Source organism: Canis lupus, chromosome 5 (genome assembly GCF_003254725.2).
Source record: "Canis lupus dingo isolate Sandy chromosome 5, ASM325472v2, whole genome shotgun sequence".
Lineage (NCBI taxonomy): Eukaryota > Metazoa > Chordata > Mammalia > Carnivora > Canidae > Canis > Canis lupus.
Genome location: NC_064247.1, coordinates 56,049,939 through 56,072,161, shown reverse-complemented (window position 1 = coordinate 56,072,161; position 22,223 = coordinate 56,049,939). Strand labels below are relative to the sequence as shown.

Sequence of the window (22,223 nt, the reverse complement as noted above, 5' to 3'; positions counted from 1 at the left end):
CCCCCCAAAAAACTGTCCTCCTTCCCTATGCCCTCTTTTCCACACTTTCATGAGATTACAAGGAGAGTTGGCATGGCCCTGTGTAGAACAGGGGTGAATAAGAGAGGGAAAGAAATCCCCCAGAAAAACCTTTCACTGATAATTAATAAACTACAAGCTAGTCCTTATTGAGATTGCTACCAAAATTCTCATTACAGAGCAGTCAAAAAAAACAAAACAAAACAAAAAAAACAAACCATAAATTTGAATTGAGGCTAAATTGGTTCCAGAATGGTAGTTACTTAGGCACTTCACAGACATAAGTGTGAATTTGCTTTTGGAGGAAAGCATTTTCTTTTGGAAACTTTGAGAACTCTTCAAGTAATTTTCTAAGACATGGAGTCAAAGATAAGCAGGCATTAAAGGATCAAGGCACCATAATTGGGAACCAGGAGAAAGAAGGCACAGGAAAAAGTGATCTCAGACCTCAGAAACTGGATTTCTTGAACGTAGATTTAGACACACTATGTTTAAAGGAATAAAAGACAAGCTTGGAAATATCCTAAGGACATAGGAAACTGCTAAAAGGGACATTATAGACATGAAAACAAATAGAGTTTTTAGAAGAGAAAAATAAAATAATAAAAATTAATAAATCAAAATTAAGAAATCAAAAAGATACAGATTGTACAGATTGTACATAACTGAAAAGAGAATTAGTGAAACTGGACTAGATTAAAAATAATTATTTAGAATACATTTTAAAGAGAAAAAAGATGAAAAATTGGCAGGATGTTAAATGGAAGACAGTGTGATAAGATATAATTATGTTTGATTGAATTAATGGAGAAGTGGTGAGAAAGTAAGGCATGGACATTTTGTTTATCTTCTTTAAAAAACAGCATTGAATTTCACTCATTTCTATTTGCTTTTTTTCTCTTTCATTTATTTCCATTCTGATCTTTGTTATTTTCTTTTTCTACTGACTTTGGGCCTTGTTTGTGTGTCTTTTTCTTGTTCCTTGAGGTGTAAAGTTAAATGGGTTTTTTGTTTGTTTTTGTGTGGTTTATATTGTGATTTTTCTTGTTTCTCAGTGGAGTTTATCACTATGTACTTCCCTCTTAGAACTGCTTTTGCTGCATTCTGTAAATTTTTGTTGTTGTGTTTCCATTTTCATTCATCTTAAGATACTTTTTGATTTCTTTTTTTTATTTCTTTGACCCTTTGGTTGTTCAGTAGCGTGTTAATTTCCACTTGTTTGTGAATTTTTAGTTTTCTTCTTGTAGTTGATTTCTAGTTTTAAACCATTGTGGTTGGAAAAGATGCTTGATGATTTCAGTCTTCTTAAATTTATTAAGACTTGTTTTGTGGCCTACCACATGATTTATTCTGGAGAATATTCCATGTGTACCACAGAAGAATGTATATTCTATTGCTTCTGGGTGGAATGTTCTGTATATGTCTGTTAAGTCCATCTGGTCCAATGTTTCCTTATTGATTTTCTGTCTGCATAATCTATCGATTGATACAAGTAGGGTATTAAAGTTCTCTGTACAATACTATTACTGCATTGCTGTCCACTTCTCTCTTTAGGTCTGTTGACATTTGGTTTATATATTTAGGTGCTCCTGTCTTAGGTGTATGAATAATTACAAATATTATGTTGTCTTGTTGGATTGACCCCTTTGTCATTGGGTGGCTGGTTTTGAGGTTTTAAAGCTGACTTAAAATAATAAGACCAAACATAATTATACTTTAATAAGTATATCAACATGTGAATGTGGAGGACAGCCAAAATAATGAAGTGTTTTTCTTTAGATTGAATATTTGAAAAAAAAAAGATTGAATATTTGAATCTTATGTGTAACAAATAGAAGTAAGTTTTAGTTTATCCTGTATAATGACCTTTGTCACTTATTTTAGTCTTTAAGTCTGTTTTATCTGATATAACTATAGCAATCTCAGCTTTCTTTTGGTTTTCACTTGCATAGAAAGTCTTTTTCCATCCCTTTACTTTTTTTTAATGCACATTTTAAAAATTTAAATTCAATTAATTAGCATGTAATATATTATTGGTGTCAGTGGTAGAGGTTAGTGATTCATCAGTCTTATATAACACCTGGTACTCATTACATCATATGCCCTCCTTAATGTCCATCACTCAGTTACCCCATCTCTCCACCTCCTCCCCTCCAGTGATCCTCAGTTTGTTTCCTATGATTAAGAGTCTTTTATGGTTTGTCTCCCTCTCTGATTTTGTCTTGTTTTATTTTTTCCTCTCTTCCCATATGATCTTCTGTTTTGTTTCTTAAATTCCACATATGAGTGAGATATGATACTTGTCTTTCTCTGATTGACTTATTTCGCTTAGCATAATATCCTCTAGTTCCATCCACTCCATCCCTTTACTTTTAATCTCTATGTCTTTACATCTAAAGTGATTCTCTTATAGGCAGCATATGGATGGGTCTTGTCTTTTTATTCATTCAGCCACTCTGTCTCTTGATTGGAGAATTATTTTATTTATATTTAAAGTAATTATTGATAGGTATGGGCTTACTGACATTTTAAAAAAAAAGATTTTATTTATTTATTTTGAGAAAGAGAGAGGGAAAGAGTGAGAGTGCATGGACAGGGAGGAGTGGCAGACAGAGATGGAGAAGCAGACTTCTTGCTGAGTAGGGAACCTGATGTGGGGCTTGATTCCAGGACCCTGAGATCCTGACCTGAGCCAAAAACCAAGAGTTGGATGCTCAACTGACTGAGCCACCTAGGTACCCCTGTTTTTTTTTTAAGTTTTATTTTTTTAAATAATCACTACACTCAACATGGGGCTTAGACTCATGACCTCAAGATTAGGAGTTGCATGCTCTTCTGACTGAGCTAGCTAGGCGTCCCTAAAACTAGAGCCATTGTTAGAAAACGAGTTGAAGATAACTTTTAGCCTATTCATCGAAGATTATACTATTTATCTAATTTATGAGGTCAATCTGATTCAGTTCTCTGTTGAAACATTAAAATATCTCTATAAACAATTAGATATAGAATCTCTTAGTAATCATGAGAATGGCACAGAATAGGCATTCAAATCAATAAGAGCTATTTCCCTTTTTCCCTCAGGAAACATTTCAAGAAAGTGGAAAATGTTAGGTTGGGTCTTAAAGACAATAAGAGATAATAATTATGTGAAATGATTATATCACAAATAAGGATAATTATAATAATAAAACAAAGATAATAAAAGAGAGGGAAAGATGGATCTTTCTGGGTATGGGACAAAGCATCATATGCCAAGTCATAGATGTTGGAATGATCATAATATGATATGTTCAGGGGCACATGGCTGACTTAGTCAGTAGAGCATGCAAGTCTTGATCTCAGAGTTGTGGGTTCATGCCCTGAGTTAGGAGTGGAGCCTACAAAAAATAATAATAATATGTTCAGGAGATAGTTTGAAAAACTAGATTGGAGGGTAGGAGCCGGAGAACAGTACAAAATAAGATTATTAGGTAAGTCCCTAATAGGAGTACCTAGCATTTATGATATATGAAAAATAGATTTTTTTCTTAAGTGGTGAATGATAAATACCTTGATAACTTTTATTTGAAAATTATTAAAAACCACATCGGGGTCTAGAGTTTTCTCTATGGGAAAGTTTTTAACCTTTTAAGTTCAGTATATTTCTTCAGTAAATATATTACTATTTGGGTGGTTTTTGTTGTTGTTGTTGTTGTTGTTGTTTTTGAGGGCTTTGATAATGCCCTTTCAGGAATTTATCGACTTCATCTAAATTGTTGAATTTATTGACAAAAAGTTGATTGTATTATTCTCATAGTACACCTTTAGAGTAAGATCTTTGGATATGTCCTTGCTCTTTCTCTGATGTTGTTAATCTTTATCTTCTCTCCTTTTCCCATGATCAGTAAAATAAAAGTGTTTACCAATTTTATTGATCTTGTTAGAGTACCAGCTTTTACTGTCATTGATTTTTCTCAATTTTTTCTCTTTTCTAGTTCATTCTGCTAATTTCTATTCATTCTATTTCATTCTGTTCACTTTCTAGTTAGATCTGTGATCCTTAATATTTCCTTTATCTTACATTAGGTTTAACTTGCTCTTTATTTTTATAGTCTATTAAGTTGGAAGCTTAGGTCATTGCTTTTAAATGTGTCCTTTTTTCAAATGTAGGTATTTGATGCTGTAGAGTTTTTTAAAACGTTGCTTAAGGTCCTAGGACTTTGGGATCATGACCTGAGCCGAAGGCAGTTGCTTAACCAACTGAACCACTTAGGCACCCCAAAGCTCACAACTCTTGTTTTTGTTTTTTTTTTTTAATTTTTATTTATTTATGATAGTCACACAGAGAGAGGCAGAGACATAGGCAGAGGGAGAAGCAGGCTCCATGCACTGGGAGCCTGACGTGGGACTCGATCCCGGGTCTCCAGGATCGTGCCCTGGGCCAAAGGCAGGTGCCAAACCGCTGCACCACCCAGGGATCCTCACAACTCTTGTTTTCAGCTCAAGTCATGATTTCAGGACCGTGGGACTAAGCCCTGCATCAGGGTCCACACTCAGCATGGAGTCTGCTGCTTAAGATTTTTTCTCCTTCCTACTGCCCCTCCCCACACCAAGCTCTCTCTCTCTCTCTCTCTCTCAAATAAATAAAAGAAATCTTAAAAAAAAACCCAAAAACCTCTTGTGCAGCAAACCACACATTTTTTTATGTCATACTTTTCTTTTCATTTATTTCAAGTTATTTTAAAATTTCAAAAAAAAAAAAAAAAAAAGGGATGCTGAGTGGCCCAGTCTGTCAAGCATCTGCCTTCAGCTCAGGCTGTGATCCCAGGATCCTGGGATAGAGACCTGTGTAGGGCTCCCTGCTCAGCAGGGAGCCTGCTTCTCCTTCTCCCTGTAACCCTCCCCACCTCTTGTGTTCTCTCTCTCTCTCTCAAATAAATAAAATCTTTGAAAAATTTTTTACCCCAAAAAATAAAAAGAGAGAGGTAAACCAGGAAACAGACTCTTAACCCAAATAGAGAACAAACCCAAAAGAGAACTAATACCCAAATAGAGAACAAACTGATGATTACCAGTGTGGAGCTGGGTGAGGGGGATGGGTTTAATGGGTGATGATTATTAAGGGGGGCACTGGGTGTTGTATGTAAGTGATGAATCATTAAATTCTACAACTGAAACTAATATTACACTGTATATTAACTAACTGGAATCTAAAGACTTGAAAAAAAAATTTCCATTGTGATTTTTCTCTCACCCATGTGTTGGAAGTGTGTTACATGGGACCCTTGGGTGGATCAGCGGTTGAGCGTCTGCCTTTGGCTCAGGGTGTGATCCCAATTCTGGGATCGAGTCCCACATTGGGCTCCCTGCAAGGAGCCTACTTCTCCCTCTGTCTGTATCTCTGCCTCTCTGAGACTCTCATGAATAAATAAATAAAATCTTTAAAAAAGAAAAAAAAAAGTGTGTTGCTTAATTTTTAAATATTTGGGCATTTTTCAGATATCTTTCTGTTATTTCTGTTTTAAATCTCTGTGGTCAGAGAATATACTTTTTAATTTACTGAGACTTACTGTTTGGCTCAGAATATGGTCTATTTTGATTAATAGTCTTTGTGCACTTAAAATAAATATATACTCTGATGTTATTGGGTGTTCTATAAAAGCTAAATTACATTGGTTGTTAATATTGATCAAATCTTCTATATCCTGGGACGCCTGGGTGGCTCATGATTTAGCGCCTGCCTTGGGCCCAGGGCATGATCTTGGAATCCTGGCGTCTGAGTCCCACATTGGGCTCCCTGCATGGAGCCTGCTTCTCCCTCTGCCTGTGTCTCTGCCTTTCTCTCTGTGTCTCTCTCTCTGTGTGCATCTCTCATGTATAAATAAATAAAATCTTAAAAAAATCTTCTATATCCTTATTGATATTTCTGTCTGCTTGTTCTATCAGTTATTGAGGGGGTTATTGAGCTCTTCTGCAAATCTGTGAATTTGTCTATTTCTTTCAGTTGTATCAGTATTTGTCTCATGTATTTTGAAGCTCTGCTATAAGATATAGTAATATTTAGGATTGTTAGGTACTTGATAAATTGACTCCATCATTGTGGGATAACCATCTTTTATCCCTTATAATGGTTCTTGATTTTAGATCTATTTTGTCTGATATTAATATAGGCATTTCAGCTTTCTGTTGAATAGAATTAGAATAGTATGTCTTTTCCCATCCTTTTGCCTATTTCTGTCTTTATGTTTTTTTTTTAAGATTTTATTTATTTATTCATGAGAGACAGAGGGAGGCAGAGACATAGGCAGAGGGAGAAGTAGGCTCCATGTGGGGAGCCCAGGATCACACCCTGATCCAAAGGCAGATGCTCAATCACTGAGCCACCCAGGCATCCCCCTTTTTTTTAAGATTTTATTTATTCTGTCTTTATGTTTCAATTAGATTTTTTAAAATTTTTATTTATTTATGATAGTCACACAGAGAGAGAGAGAGGCAGAGACATAGGCAGAGGGAGAAGCAGGCTCCATGCAGGGAACCCGACGTGGGATTTGATCCCGGGTCTCTAGGATCGTGCCGTGGGCCAAAGGCAGGCGCTAAACTGCTGCGCCACCCGGCGATCCCTGAATTGGATTTTTTAAAAAGATTTTATTTATTCATGAGACACACACACACACACACACACACACACACAGAGCAAGAGTTGGAGACGTAGGCAGAGGGAGAAGCAGGCTCCCCATGGGGAGCCTGATGTGGGACTCCATCCCAGGACCCTGGCTGGGATCACCACCTGAGCTGAAGACAGATGCTCAACCAGTGAGCCAGCCAGGTGTCCCTGAATTAATTTTTTTTAAGTTGAGGTATAATTGACATACACAATTACATTAGTTTCAAGTATACAACGTAATGATTCAATATTTGCATATATTGTGAGATGATCACCACAATAAATCTAGTTAACATTTGTCACCAAACATAGTTATTGACATTTTTTTTGAGCGCCAAATGAGCATTTATTTGGGATTAAAGAATCGCAGTGTGGGGAGCATAGATTGAAGTAAATACCCCAATAGGATTCCCATTTGTAGGGTGAAAGCAACAGGTTTTTAGAGGAAGAAGAAGGGGACAATTACCTGAGTTGAATAAAAGAAGGAAAACAAGTTTCTACGCATGTTTACAAGGCAAATTACTCCAGGTCATACATTAACTGTCGACTTTTTTTCCAGAAAGTTCATAACCACCAGTCTAATGATGAAAGTCTGTTCTTTTGACCTCTCAAACAATTGCTTAAAGTAATTACTATTTTGTCCAGAAGATTTTAGACAGTTCAAGCGAAAGCAGATAAAGTGTTTTCTCTACCGTGGCTGCTCCAACTCCATTTTAAAATGGCTCTAGTCCTGTCAGTTTTCCACAAGATCATGAGGCAGATAGACTATTTTTTCTTATGATGAGAACTTTTAAGGACTTTTAAGATTTACAGTCTTAGCAGTTTTTGAATATGCAATGCAGTATTATTGACTAGAGTTACCATGTTGTACATTATATTCCCTGACTTTTTGAAAGAATTTATTTTTAATTAATCTCTACACTCAATGTGTGTCCGGAACTGAGATCAGGAGTTGCATGCTGTACTAACTGAGCCAGCCAGGCACATCCTCAATGACTTTTTAATTTTATACTGGAAGTTTGTACCTTTTGACTCCCTTCATCTATTTTGCCTACCTTCTACCTCTTGCCTCTGACAACTACCAGTCTGTTCTCTGTATCTATGAGCATATTTAATTAATTAATTAATTTTTAAAGATTTATTTATTTGAAAGCAAGAGCATGCACACATATGTGAGCAGTGGGGAGGGACAGAAGGGGAGGGAGAGAATCTCAAACAGACTTCCTGCTGAACATGGAGCCGAGCACATAGCCTGATCTTGTGACCCTGAGATCATGACCTGAGCTGAAATCGAGTCAGATACTTAACTGACGGAGCCACCCAGATGCACCTTATTTATTTTCTTGGATTCCACATATAATCAAGATCATATTTGTCATTCTCTGGCTAGTAACACTTAGCATAATGTCTCAAGGTCCATCCATGTTATCGTAAATGGCAAGATTTCATTCTTCTTATTGCTTTTTAAGTTATCTCCTCTACACCCAATATGAGACTTGAATTCAGAACCCTGAGATCATGAGTTGCATGCTCTCCTGACTAAGTCAGCCAGGTGACCCAAGATTTCATTTTTTTCATAGCTGAATAATATTCCATTGTATATTTATTCCCCTCCTGCATTTTCTTTCTTTTTCTTTCTTTCCTTCTTTCTTTCTTTCTTTCTTTCTTTCTTTCTTTCTTTCTTTCTTTCTTTCTTTCTTTCTTTCTTTCTTTTTCTTTCTTTCTTTCTTTCTCTTCCTTCCTTCCTTCCTTCCTTCCTTCCTTCCTTCCTACCTTTCTTTCTTTCTTTCTTTCTTTCTTTCTTTCTTTCTTTCTTTCTTTCTTAAGTTTTAAAAATGTATTTGAGAGAGAGATAGTGGGGAAAGAGGCAGTGGGGAGGGAGAGAGAATCTTTTTTTTTTCTTTTAAAGATTTTTAAAATTTATTTATTCATGAGAGACACACACAGAGAGAGAGAGAGAGAGGTAGAGACATAGGCAGAGGGAGAAGCAGGCTCCATGTAGGGAGCCCGACGTGGGACTGGATCTCGGGTCTCCAGGATTAGGCCCTGGACTGAAGGCGGCTGCTAAACCGCTGAGCCACTGGGCTGCCCCGGAAGAGAGAGTCTTAAGCAGATTCCTTGCTGATCATGGAGCCCACTGTAGGACTTGATCTCATGACCTCAGGATCATGACCCTGAGATCACGACCTGAGTGAAAACTGAGAGTCAGACACAACTGACTGTGCCACCTACATGCCCCCACCCTGCATTTTCTTTATCCATTCATCCATTGATGGGCATTTAGATTGTTTCCATTTCTTGGCTGTTGTTAATAATGCTGCAGGAAACAACATGGGGATGCATATAATTTTTAGAGTTATGTGTTTTTGTTTTCTTTAGATAAATACACAGAAGTCGAATTTCTGAATCATATGGTAGTTCTGTTTTTAATTTTTTGAGGAACTTCCATGCCTTTTTTTAATAGTGGCTGAAATTTACATGTGTACCAATAGAGCACAAAGGTTCCTTTTTCTCCACATCCTCACACTTGCGATTTCTCGTCTTTTTAATAAAAGCTATGCAAGGTGGTATCTTGTGGTTTTTGAATTAGATTTTTGTAGGCAACATATAGTTGGGTCTTGCTTTTTAACAATATATCAATCTCTGCTTTTAATTGGGCTTTTAATATCCTTTTCATTTACTGTGGTTATTGATATATAGAGTTTAAATTAGTGGGGTTTTTTAATAAAGATTTTATTTATTTATTCATGAAGAAATACAGAGAGAGAGGCAGAGACATAGGCAGAGGGAGAAGCAGGACCCCTGCAGGGAGCCTGATGCGGGACTTGATCCAGGTCCCCAGAATCATGACTTGAGCCAAAGGCAGATGCTCAACCAGTGAGCCACCCAGTGCCCCAAATTAGTGTTTTGTTGAAACTGATACTTACTGGCTCATACCAGCTTGCAAGATCTGATTTTGCATATCTCTTTTCATCTTTGCTTTAAGTGATTTAAACTACCTATAGTGGAAATATTTATACCAAAAAAATTGGTAAATCCATCAATTAGGTCTCTCCCACCTTTGTGATCCTGCTATTAAACATTTACTAGGACAACATAATTTAAATCTATTATCTTGCTGCTTGTTTTCTTTCTGTTCAATATCTTCTTTGTTCTTTTTTTCTGTCATCTGAGATTTTTTTTTGTAATTTCGCTTTAGTTGTTATATAAGCTCATTAACTATATCTCTAATGTTTTGTCCTGCTTTTAGGATTTCTAGTGTATATTTTTTTCCTATTCAACAGAAATTTTTCTTATTTTTCTCCAGTAGAATATTTTTAGTCTCAAAACACAGTAAATACAATAATTTAACTTTTCAAAAGATGTTTTTATTTTAATCATCTGATGTTTATCATGACAAGTGCACTCCTTAGTCCCTATCACCTGTTTCACTCACCCTTGCATCCACCTCCTCTCTGTTAACTATCAGTTTGCTCTCTGCAGTTAAGAATCTGTTTCTTGATTTGTCTCTCTCTTTTTTTCCCCTTTGCTCCTCTATTTTGTTTCTTAAATTCCACAAATGAGTAAAATCCTATGGTACTTGTCTTTCTCTGACTTATTTCACTTAACATTTTACTCTAGCTCCATCCGTGTCATTGCAAATGGCAAGATTTCATTCTTTTTTATGGCCAAATGATATTCCATTGTGTGTGTGTGTATCAAATTTCCTTTATCCATCATTTGATGGACACTTAGGCTCTTTCCATATCTTGGCTGTTGTAAACAGTGCTGCATAAACATAGGGATGCATGTATCTCTTCAGATTAGTGTTTCTGTATTCTTTGGGTAAATTCCCAATAGTGTTGGATCATAAAGTAGTTTTATTTTTAACTTTTGAAGGAACTTCCATACTGTTTTCCACAGTGGCTGCACTGGTTTGCATCTCTACCAACAGTGCAAGAGGGTTGCTTTTTCTCCACATCTTTGCAAATATCTGTTTCTTGTGTTTTTGATTTTAGCCATTCTGACAGATGTGAGGTGATATCTTATTGTACTTTTGATTTGCATTTCCCTGATGATAAATGATAATAAGCATCTTTTTCATCTGTCTGTTGGCTATCTGTCTGTCTTCCTTGGAGAAATGTCTGTTTATATCTTTTGCCCATTTTTAATTGGATTATTTGTTTTTTGGGGTGTTAAGTTTTATAAGTTCTTTTTATATTTTGGATATTGACCCTTTATCAGATATGATATTTGCAATTTTTTTTTCCCCATTCCATAGGTTCCTTTTAGTTTTGTTGATTGTTTCTTTTGCTGTACTTTTGTTTCCCTTGTCTCAGGGGACTTTCTAGAAAAAAAAGTTATTATGGCTGATCTTGGTAAAATTATTGCTTGTGCTCTTTCCTAGGATTTTTATGGTTTCAGATCACATATTTGGGTCCTTAATCCACTTTGAATTTATTTTTGTGTATAGTGTAAGAAAGTGGTATAGTTTCATCTTTTGCATGTTGCTGTCCAGTTTTCCCAACACACTGTCTTTTTCCCATTGGAAATTCTTTCCTGCTTTGTCAGAGATTAATTGGCCATATAGGGACGCCTGGGTTGCTCAGTGGTTGAGTGTCTGCCTTTGGCTCAGGGCGTGATCCCGGGATCTGGGATTGAGTCCCACATCAGGCTCCTTGTATGGAGCCTGCTTCTCCCTCTGGCTAGGTCTTTGCCTCCACCCCCCTCTATCTGTGTCTCTCATGAATAAATAAATAAAATCTTTAAGAAAAACAAATAATTAGACATATAATTATGGGTTTATTTCTGGATTTTCTATTCTGATATATTGATCTATGTTTTTGTGCCAGTGTTACACTATTTTGATGACTACTGCTTTGTAATGTAACTTGAAGTCCATAATTGTGATGTCTTCAGCTTTGCTTTTCTTTTTCAAGATTGCTTTAGGTATTCAGGGTCTTTTGGGGTCCCATACAAATTTTTAGATTGTTTGTTCTAAGTCTGTGAAAAACACTGGTGGTATTTTGACAGGAATTGCATTAAATGTGTGGATTGCTTTAAGCAGAATAGACATTTTAACAATATTTGTTCTTTCAATTCATGAGCATGGAATGTATTTCCATATCTTTTCTTAAGATTTTATTTATTTATTTGAAAGAGAGAGAGAATGAGAGGAGGAGAGGAGGGAGAGGGACAAGCTGACTCCATGCTCAGCACAGAGCCCAATGCAGGGCTTGATCTCAGGATCCCGGACACTTAACTGATTGAGCCACCCAGGCACCCCATGTCTGTCCATTTCTTTGTGTCATCTTAAATTTCTTTCATCAGTGTTTTACAGTTTTCAGGGTACAGGTTTTTCACCTCTTTGGATAGGTTTATTCCTAAGTATATTATTATTTTTGGTGCAATTGTAAATGGGATTGTTTTCTCAGTTTCTCTTTCTGCTCCTTCATTATTGGTGTAAAAAAATGCAACAGATTTCTTGATGTTGATTTTGTATCCTGTGACTTTACTGAATTTGTTTATCAGTTCTAGCAGTTTTTTGGTGGAGTCTTTCAAGCTTTTGATATATAGTGTCATGTCATCTGCAAATAGTGAAAGTTTTACTGATATCGATTCCTTTTATTTCTTTTTGTTGTCTGATTGCTGTGGCTAGCACTTCCAGTACTATGTTGAGTAGAAGTGTGGGTGTCAGTGTCTTGTTCCTGACTTTAGGGGAAAAGCTCTCAGTTTTTCCCCATTGAGGATGATGTTAGCTGTGGGTTTTTCATAGAAGGCCTTTATTATGTTAAGGTATGTTCCCTTTAAACCTACTTTGTTGAAGGCTTTTGTCATGAATGGATGTTGTACTTTGTCAATTTTTTTTCTGCATCTATTGAAATGATCATATGGTTCTTTTTTTTTTTTTAATTTTTATTTATTTATGATAGTCACAGAGAGAGAGAGAGAGAGAGGCAGAGACACAGGCAGAGGGAGAAGCAGGCTCCATGCACCGGGAGCCTGATGTGGGATTCGATCCCGGGTCTCCAGGATCGCGCCCTGGGCCAAAGGCAGGCGCCAAACCGCTGTGCCACCCAGGGATCCCGATCATATGGTTCTTATCCTTTCTCTTACTGATGTGATGTGTCACGATGATTGATTTGTGGATATTAAACCACTCTTGTAACCCAAGAATAAAGCCCAACTGATTGTAGTTAATGATTTTTTTTAACATATTCTTAGAGCACCATATATACCTTTAACTTATTCACAGACCACCTTTGAGTAGTATTGTGACTGTACACTATAGTATTATAAGAACCTTATAAAGTTTTTTTTTGCTTCTTCCTAGAAGCACATTTTACATCTCTCTCTCTCTCTATATATATATATACACACACACACACACACACATATATATATAATAAACTCTACAACAGTTATTGAATTTACCTTAGTCGATTTTTTTTATTTTTTAAAGATAATTTTAAAGTAGTTTTACTGGAGGGTATTATGCTGAGTGAAGTAAGTCAATCGGAGAAGGACAAACATTATATGTTCTCATTCATTTGGGGAATATAAATAATAGTGAAAAAAAAAAAAAAAAAAAAAAAAAAATATAAATAATAGTGAAAGGGAATATAAGGGAAGGGAGAAGAAATGTGTGGGAAATATCAGAAAGGGAGACAGAACGTAAAGACTGCTAACTCTGGGAAACGAACTAGGGGTGGTAGAAGGGGAGGAGGGCGGGGGGTGGGAGTGAATGGGTGACGGGCACTGGGGGTTATTCTGTATGTTGGTAAATTGAACACCAATAAAAAATAAATTAAAAAAAATAAAGTAGTTTTAAAGGTAACTTGAATTATACACATAGTTATCATTTTCAGTGCTCTTTATTCCTTTATATTGATTCATATTTCCTTCTAGGGTCATTTTCTGTTTGCTTGAAGAATTTTCTTTAACATTTTGTATAGTGCTGGTTTGCTGGTGATGAGTTCTCTTAGCTTTTGTATGTTTTAATAAATGTTTATTTATCTTATTTTTTGAAAGATATATTCGGTGGGTACAGAATTCTAATTTAGCATTACTTTTTAAAAAATTTTAGTGCTTTGGGCAGCCCCAGTGGTGCAGCGGTTTAGCGCTGCCTGCAGCCTGAGGTGTGATCCTGGAGACCCAAGATCGAGTCCCACATCAGGTTCCCTGCGTGGAGCCTGCTTCTCCCTCTGCTTGTGTCTCTGCTTCTCTGCCTGCCTCTCTCTCTCTCTGCCTCTGTATAAATTAAAAAAATAAAAAAATAAAAAATAAAAAATTTTAGTGCTTTAAGGATATTGGTTCACTGTCTTTGGCTTTCATTTTTTGTGATGTAAAGTCTGCTATCCTTCTTTTTCTGTTGTTGTTCCTATATTCTTTTTTTTTTTTTTAAAGTAGGCTCCAACCCGGGATCGAGTCCCACATCGGGCTCCCGGTGCATGGAGCCTGCTTCTCCCTCTGCCTGTGTCTCTGCCTCTCTCTCTCTCTGTGACTATCATAAATAAATAAATAAATAAATAAATAAATAAATAAATAAATACCTTAAAAAAATTTAAAAAAATAAAAAATAAAATAAAAAAATAAATAAAGTAGGCTCCATGCCCAGTGTGGAGCCTAGTGTGGGGCTTGAACTCACGACCCTGAGATCAAGACCTGAGCTGAAGTCAGGAGTCCCTTACTTAACCAACTGAGCCACCCAGGCACCCCGAATTATTCCTATATTCTTAATATATCTTTTTCTCTGGTTGCTTTTGAGATTTTTTTTTATCACTGATTTTAACCAATTTTATTATAATGTACTTTGATGAAATTTTTTTAAAGGTTTTATTTATTTGATAGAGAGCCAGAGAACACAAGTAGGGGGAGCAGGAGACTGGAGAGGGAGAAGCAGGCTTCCCACTGAGCAGTGAGCTGGATGGAGGCTAAATCCTAGGACCCTGAACTAAAGACAGATGCTTAAAAAAAAAAAAAAAAAAAGACAGATGCTTAACTGACTGAGCCACCCCCATACCCCCTTTGTTGAACTTTTATCATGTTTTTTGTGCTTGGTGTTGGTTGAGGTTCTTGGATATGTGGGTTATAGTCTTCAACAGATTTGGAAAAATTTCAGCCATTATGTCTTTGATTTTTTTAAAAAATTTACTTGAGAGAGAGATAGTGAGCATGAGTGGGGGGAGGAGCAGTGGGAGAGGGGCAAGCTGACTGAGTGCTGAGCATGGAGACAATGCAGTACTCAGTTTCATGACCCTGAGATCATGACCTGAGCTAAAATCAAGAGTCAGATGCTTAACTAACTTAGCCACCCAGATGTCTCTAGCCATTATGTCTTAAAATATTTTTCTTCTGACTTCTCCTTCTCTCCATCTTCTCTTTTTCTGGAACTCCAGTGACACATTTACTAAACTTGATTGTTGTTCTGTGACTCACTGATGCTTTGTTAATTTTTTTTCTAGAGTTCTTCTTTTTATGTTTTATTTTGTTATGTACCTAAGTTCACTAATTAGCTATATTGCCATGTCTGCTGTTAATTCCATTTAGTGTGTTTTTAATTTCATATTCTGTACTTTTTTATCTCTAAAAGTTTCATGTGGGTCTTTTTTTTATATCTTCCATATTTTTCATTGTCATGCTTCTGCTTCTGCCTTCTTGAACAATTAGAGTATATTTACATGCTGTCTTAATGTGTCATTTCTAAGTCTATTTCTATTGATCAATTAATCTACTCTTTACAGGTTTTATTTTTCTATTTTATTACATATTTTATAATTTATGATTGGATGCTAGACACTGTACATTTTACTTTGTTGAGTGTTGAATTTTTATATTCCTTTAACTATTTGGGGATTTGTTCTGGGGCAGTTTCTTTTAGAAATGGTTTGATCCTTTTGAGATTTGCTTTTAAGCTCTGTTAGGTAGAATCAGAAAAGCCTTTATTTGTGGGCCAAACTGGCCTGGACTTCCAGGCAATAACCTTAGGATTATTGATAACCCATATATTAGGAGATCTTTCTATTGTGGTTTGAGAATAAAAACTATTTCTGGCCTTGTGTGTGCATTGGGAATTGTTCTATCTGCTCCTATCCAGTAATTTTTTCCCCCTTATCTAAGTAGTTTCCTCATACTCATGTATTGATCAGACTCACTGAAGACTCAAGGAGAATACTCTAGATGTTCAGAGCATGTGCATATGCTCACCCTCTCTCTCACTTTATTTTCTCTGTGAATTCGAGATTGCTTGACTTCTCTAAACTCTGTTTATTCAACTTAGGAAGACTACTGGACCCTATGTTACTCTTTCATACTGTTTCCAGGTAGTAATCTGAGGACAGTCATAATGCTCATCTTATTTATTTTCCTTCTCTCAGAGGTCACTATACTATTCTTTCTACTTGACTGAAAATGATTGATTTTTTATATTTTATCCTGGTTTTTAGTTGGTTAAGGTAGAAGGATAAATCTGTTTTTCTGTAATCCATCATGTCTAGAAGTAGAAGTTGTATTTCACTGTTTTAATTAGCATTTCCTTTTTACTTAGCAACAAACATATTCTCTCTCTTTTTTAAAAATTTCTTTTGATAGGAAAAAAATTTCCATCTCTGGCTATCCAAATACATAATTATATGTACTTATTTTTAAGGTTTCTGTGTTCAGGCTCTGTAAGACCCATTTATATTAATATAGCCTTTGGATTGTTGAGTTGTTTATAATATCTAACAATAATTTTCTTTCTTTAAAACTATTTTTTTCTTGGGGTGCCTGGGTGGCTCATTTGGGTGAGCATCTGATTCTTAACAGTTCAAGTCTTTTTTTTTTTTTAAGATTTTATTTATTTATGCATGAGAGATATATATAGAGAGAGGCAGAGACACAGGCAGAGGGAGAAGCAGGCTCCCTCTGAGGAGCCCGATGTGGGACTTGATCCCAGGACACGAGGATCATGTCCTGAGCTAAAGGCAGATGCTCAACCACTGAGCCACCCAAGCATCCCCTACTTTCAGTCTTTATTCTCTTACTTGGATTTATTCTTTTATATAGCATTATTGTTTACATTTTTAAAAAAAGAGATTTTGTGTATTTATTTGAGAGCAAAAGAACAAGTGAGTGGGGGGAGGAATAGAAGGAGAGGGACAAGCAGACTCTGCACTGAGTGCAGGGCTAAGGTGGGGCTTGATCCTACAGCCCTGAGATCATGACCTGAGCTGAAATCTAGAGTCAGGCTCTTAACCAACTGAGCCACCCAGGTGCCCCTATTTACATTCTAATTTATCTTTGTCTTCATCACCTTTTGCCCTCTCCCTGACACAGATGTAAATGCCAGAGGAGCAGAGCTTTTATCTGTTTTGCTCACTATTTTATTCCCAGCACCTTGAGTAGTATGAGTACCTACTGAATTCTTTCTTTCTTTTATTTTATTATTTTTAAAAGACTTTATTTATTTAATTGAAAGAGAGAGAGAGAGAGAGAGAGAGAGAGAGAGAGAGAAAACCCAGAGCAGACTCCAGGGCTGAGCATAGAACCCGATGTCGGGCTCAATCCCATATTGTGAGATCATGACCTGAGCCAAAATCAAGAGTTGGGCACTTAACTGACTGAGCTACCCAGACACCCTGCTTACTGGATTATTTATAGATATTTTGTGAAAAAATTAATATCTCATTTGATTATTTTTCCTTTCCTTGTTTTCCTGTAAAACATTTCCTGACTAATTTTATTCACATTGCTTATTTTTTACTATGTGCTTAGAGTATGTGTATGTCTTAGTAACACTGTAACAGTTGAAAGAGACACTTATCATGTCAAGTACTTATTGATTTTTTTTTCCTCTTCTTTAGTCTTCACAGAAGACCAATCCACTTGATAAGCATGTTGAGGTCTTCATCAATAAATATGGATTGTCTGCCAAACCAGTTGCTTCCTCAGATGTTTGCATGTGCTGGAAAAGAGCACATGGAAAAATATGGTATGTTAAAAAAATTTTTAGACCTATTGTTAGTTGTATGCATGTGATGAGAAACAACAGGAATTTATTCGGATCTGTGGACAATGCTAGGATATATAAAATATAAAGTGTTTTTTTAATTAAATTGAAGAAATAGTCCATATAGGATTTAGCTGTGAAAAAAGTATTTATATATAGAACATCATATGGGAAGTATCTAGAATGTTCCATGCCAAAAAATTGAAGTAGGAAAGATAACATAAATCTTGTCCCCTTAAACAAAAGCAAAAATGAATTATTGGGACTTAATTAAGATAAAAAGCTTCTGCACAGCAAAAGAAACAGAAAACAACTAAAAGACAACCTACAGAATGGGAGAAGATATTTGCAAATAACATATCAGAGAAAGGGCTAGCATCCAAGATCTATAAAGAACTTATTAAACTCAACAACAAAGAAACAAACAATCCAATCATGAAATGGCAAAAGACAAGAATAGAAATTTCACCAAAGAAGACATAGACATGGCCAACAAGCACATGAGAAAATGCTCCACATCACTTGCCATCAGGGAAATACAAATCAAAACCACAATGAGATACCACCTCACACCAGTGAGAATGGCGAAAATTAACAAGACAGGAAACAACAAATGTTGTAGAGGATGTGGAGAAAGGGGAACCCTCGGGATCCCTGGGTGGCGCAGCAGTTTGGCGCCTGCCTTTGGCCCAGGGCGCGATCCTGGAGACTCGGGATTGAATCCCACGTCGGGCTCCCGGTGCATGGAGCCTGCTTCTCCCTCTGCCTGTGTCTCTGCCTCTCTCTCTCTCTCTCTCTCTCTCTCTCGTGTGTGACTATCATAAATAAATAAAAATTAAAAAAAAAAAAAAGAGAGAAGGGGGAACCCTCTTGCACTGTTGGTGGGAATGTGAACTGGTACAGCCACTCTGGAAAACTGTGTGGGAGGTTCCTCAAAGAGTTAAAAATCTTCTTGTCATTCTATATTGTTTTTGGAGGATATGGAGAGAGAGATTTAGGTTGCTAAATTGTTGTCCTCAGCTACCTGGATGTCCTGTGTCTGGTGTGTTTTTAAGCTTATATCTTTTCTCAAGTTTTATATTATTCAGAATAGTTGGACAATTTTCTAGCCCAAACTTTGAGGTATAAATGTACAGTATTTTAGTTGAAACGTTGTTTTTCATCCAGTAGATTAATAAATTATAGAATCTTATGGGGTTTTATTTATTTTTTTAAAAGATTTAATTTATTTATTCATGAGAAACACAGAGAGAGAGAGGCAGAGACACAGGCAGAGGGAGAAGCAGGCTCCCTGCAGGGAGCCTGATGTGGGACTCCATCCCCGACTCCAGGATCATGCCCTGAGTGGAAGGCAAACAGACGCTCAACCACTGAGCCACCCAGACATCCCTCTTACGGGCTTTTAAATTGTCATTTGAAATTGCTGTTTGTGACTAGACATGATTGCATAAGAATGTAGTAGCTTACGTTCTGCTGTAGAATCAGCAGATTTTTATGGCTTCAAAGTTTGACTCAAGGAGGTTGAAAATTTTTTAAAAAGATTTTATTTATTTATTTATTTATGAGAGCACAGAGAGAGGCAGAGACATAGGCAGAGGGAGAAATAGGCTTCCTGCAGGGAGACTGATGCGGGACTCGATCCCAGGACCCCGGGATCACTCTCTGAGCCAAAGGCAGACACTCAACTGAGCCACCCAGACATCCCTGAAATGTTTTTATATTAGACATATCCTTTGAATAACCAAAAATCTGAATTAGCAGTTCAGGATCAGTAGTCAACAAGCCTTTTCATTAGTACCCAGGCTTAATAAATATATAGTAAGTCACTGGCGGAATATTTTTTAAAGAGTTGCTGTCTTCTATAGATTAATTGGGTCCTAGGGTAAGAAAAAACGAAAAGAAAAGACATCAACACTTCTTAAATATCTCTTATGTCAGACAGTATGCCAAGTGCTTTTATAGAGTTCATTTGCCCCTCTTCCCTCATCAATCCATGAATGAATTACTTGTAAATCTAATACCTGACAATAAAGCATTTGTACTTCTTGCGACAAGGAACTTGCCACCAACTGAGCCCACTCTATTTTTTTGATGATTCCAATCGTTACAGTATTCTTTTCCACTTTGAACTCAGATCTCTCTATAGTTTCCACCCATGGTCTTGTTTCTGTCTTCTGAGGCTCACAAGAGATGCGCCTCTTTTACCTTATAGCTCTTCAGATATCCGAAGCCAGCCAGACCTTGTGCTTAACTTCTCTTCTCCTTAACCGTTTCTCATCTGACTTGTTTCATGAGCCATCATCACCGGTCTCATTGCAGATACCGTGATCACATGTGAGCTTTGCTGGTAGTTGTAACACAGTTAAATCATATTGAGCTTGTAGTCAAACAGAACCTCAGAGCCTTTTTCATAGTTTCTTCTTCTTTTCCCAGGTTGTTTTGGGGTTTCTGGAATAGAATTGGTCATTTAATTAATTACATTCTGATCCAACCCATTAATAAGGTTAATAAGCCTTGTTGAAATCTATTTGGATTCAGCATTATAAAGCAGTCCTTCCCGGGTTCAGGTTTGGTGAGCATATATTTAATTTCCTAATCCAATTTTTGGTAGACATACTAGCTAGAGCATGACTGAGGTTAGAGATTAGCCTAGAGACTTTTCTCCAGGTTAATACGCATTAGTCAGTGCTGGTGGTTTCACAGCATGTGTTCCAGTGGGACATTAACTTTGTATGGTTCTTTAATGACATGAGTCAGATAAGTTGGGAGATGCTTCATCCTTTAACCCCCTTTTAGACAGTAATAATACACATGTAATAATAGTAAAGGCTCTGAATGTCTTGCTATAAAGAAATCTGTTTAACTTTGTTTAACCCAGTATTATCTAAACTCATTTGACAGAAGAACCCTTGTTTTTTTAGTAACGTCAAAATGCTCCCGGCAAAGAAAAACCAAAACCCAACAATAGTATTTCCTTACCTTGTCCCAAAAGATGTCCTAAAACATTTCATTGCCTTGCTGATATACAGATACTATGTTTTCATCTGATCTGCCAGTCAAACCAATGAAAAAAAGATATTAATCTGCTATGGCTTGTTCTTACTGAATCCATGTTGGCTGCCTCCTGATCATCACCCTTATTGGTAAAAGATCACTGGCATGGACTCTACTTTCTTTCTTTCAAGATTTGCTCAATTATACATATATCATTTCTGCTCTGAAGATCATCCTCCTGACAGAGAAGATAGAGATGAAGCAGAAATGGGGACTCTTCATTTTCCTGTGCCATGCATTAACATAACATTATCAGCTCCTATCAGTGGACTTTTTTTTTTCTTCCTTAGTCTTTTGGCTCTAAAGCAGGATTCAGAACCTATCTTGTGCTGCTTTGTCTTCTTAAAAGTATTAAAAAAAAAAAAGGGGGAGTGCCTGGGGGACTCAGTTGGTTAAGTGTCTGCCTTCAGCTCAGGTCATGATCCTGGGGTCCTGGAATCAAGCCCCGGGTAAGGCACCCTGCTCAGCAGGGAATCTACTTTACCCTCTCCCTCTGACTCTCCCCCTTGTTCGTGCTCTCTCTCTCAAATGAATAAAAGAAAAATCTTAAAAAAAAAAAAAAGTAGTGGGGGCCCCTGGATGGCTCAGCCAGTTAAGCATCTGCCTTTGGCTCAGTTCATGATCCCAGGGTCCTAGTATTGAGCCCTGCATTGGGCTCTCTGCTCAGTGGCAAGTCTGCTTCTCCTTCTCCCTCTCCCTCTGTGATCTTTCTGGGTCTCACTCTATCTCAAATAAACAAATAAAATCTTTTTTTTTTAAGTAGTAAAAAAAAAACCTTGCATATTTTACTTTCTTAATATATACTTTTGTTTTTCTGACACTAATCTTTAAGCTTTTTGTTAAGATATTTAAAAACATAACGTATTTTTTGTTAGGCTGTAACTTTTCTGAAGACCCTTTTGCCTTATCATGAGGAAGGAGAAGGATCAGGTCCTGGAGGGTATGATTTATAAAATTCACTTAGTCTAGGGGCATTGAGATGCTTTGGCAGACTCCTTGAAAAATTTCTGGCAGTGCTTTCCTGCTTTATATCCACTGTGAATCCCAGGCTATATTTTCTGGTTTTTGAAATTGGACTCTAGTTATACTAGGTAGACTTGACCAGTTTGAACTGTTTTCATTTCATATGCTTATTAATAGATTCAATTCATTAATTATATTCAGGTGTAATTAAAGAAATATTTATGTGAGAAATCTGTTGAAGTTGTCAGTACTCATAATTTATACAAGGGAAAATGTGGAAATATTTAATGGGACACTCAGTCCATTGCAACATTTGTTAATAAGCAACAGGAAGGCATGATCTCACTAATAGATGTTTGTTTTCTCTACAGGAACAACAGTTAAACAGTTTGCGAAAATTGGATGGAAAAATCATAAACATTCAGTTAATAACCCGTAAGTATTTTGGAAATATGAAATAGTGAAAATTTGGGTTATCCTGCTGTGTAATGCACAACTTTATACTTGAAAAGTAAATTCAAGGAACGCCTGGGTGGCTCAGTGGTTGAGCATCTGCCTTTGGCTCAGGGTGTGGTC

At 36.6% G+C, this 22,223-nt stretch overlaps 1 protein-coding gene across 1 annotated transcript in view; it reads left to right on the top strand.

Annotated features, from left to right (window-relative positions):
• SCP2 (sterol carrier protein 2) overlaps positions 1-22,223 on the top strand; it is a 103,831-nt gene that overhangs the window by 11,026 nt on the left and 70,582 nt on the right. Inside the window, 3 exon segments of the mRNA XM_035715891.2 lie at positions 17,485-17,565; positions 17,567-17,612; positions 22,019-22,082. Of these exon segments, the coding sequence (XP_035571784.1) occupies positions 17,485-17,565; positions 17,567-17,612; positions 22,019-22,082 (191 nt within the window).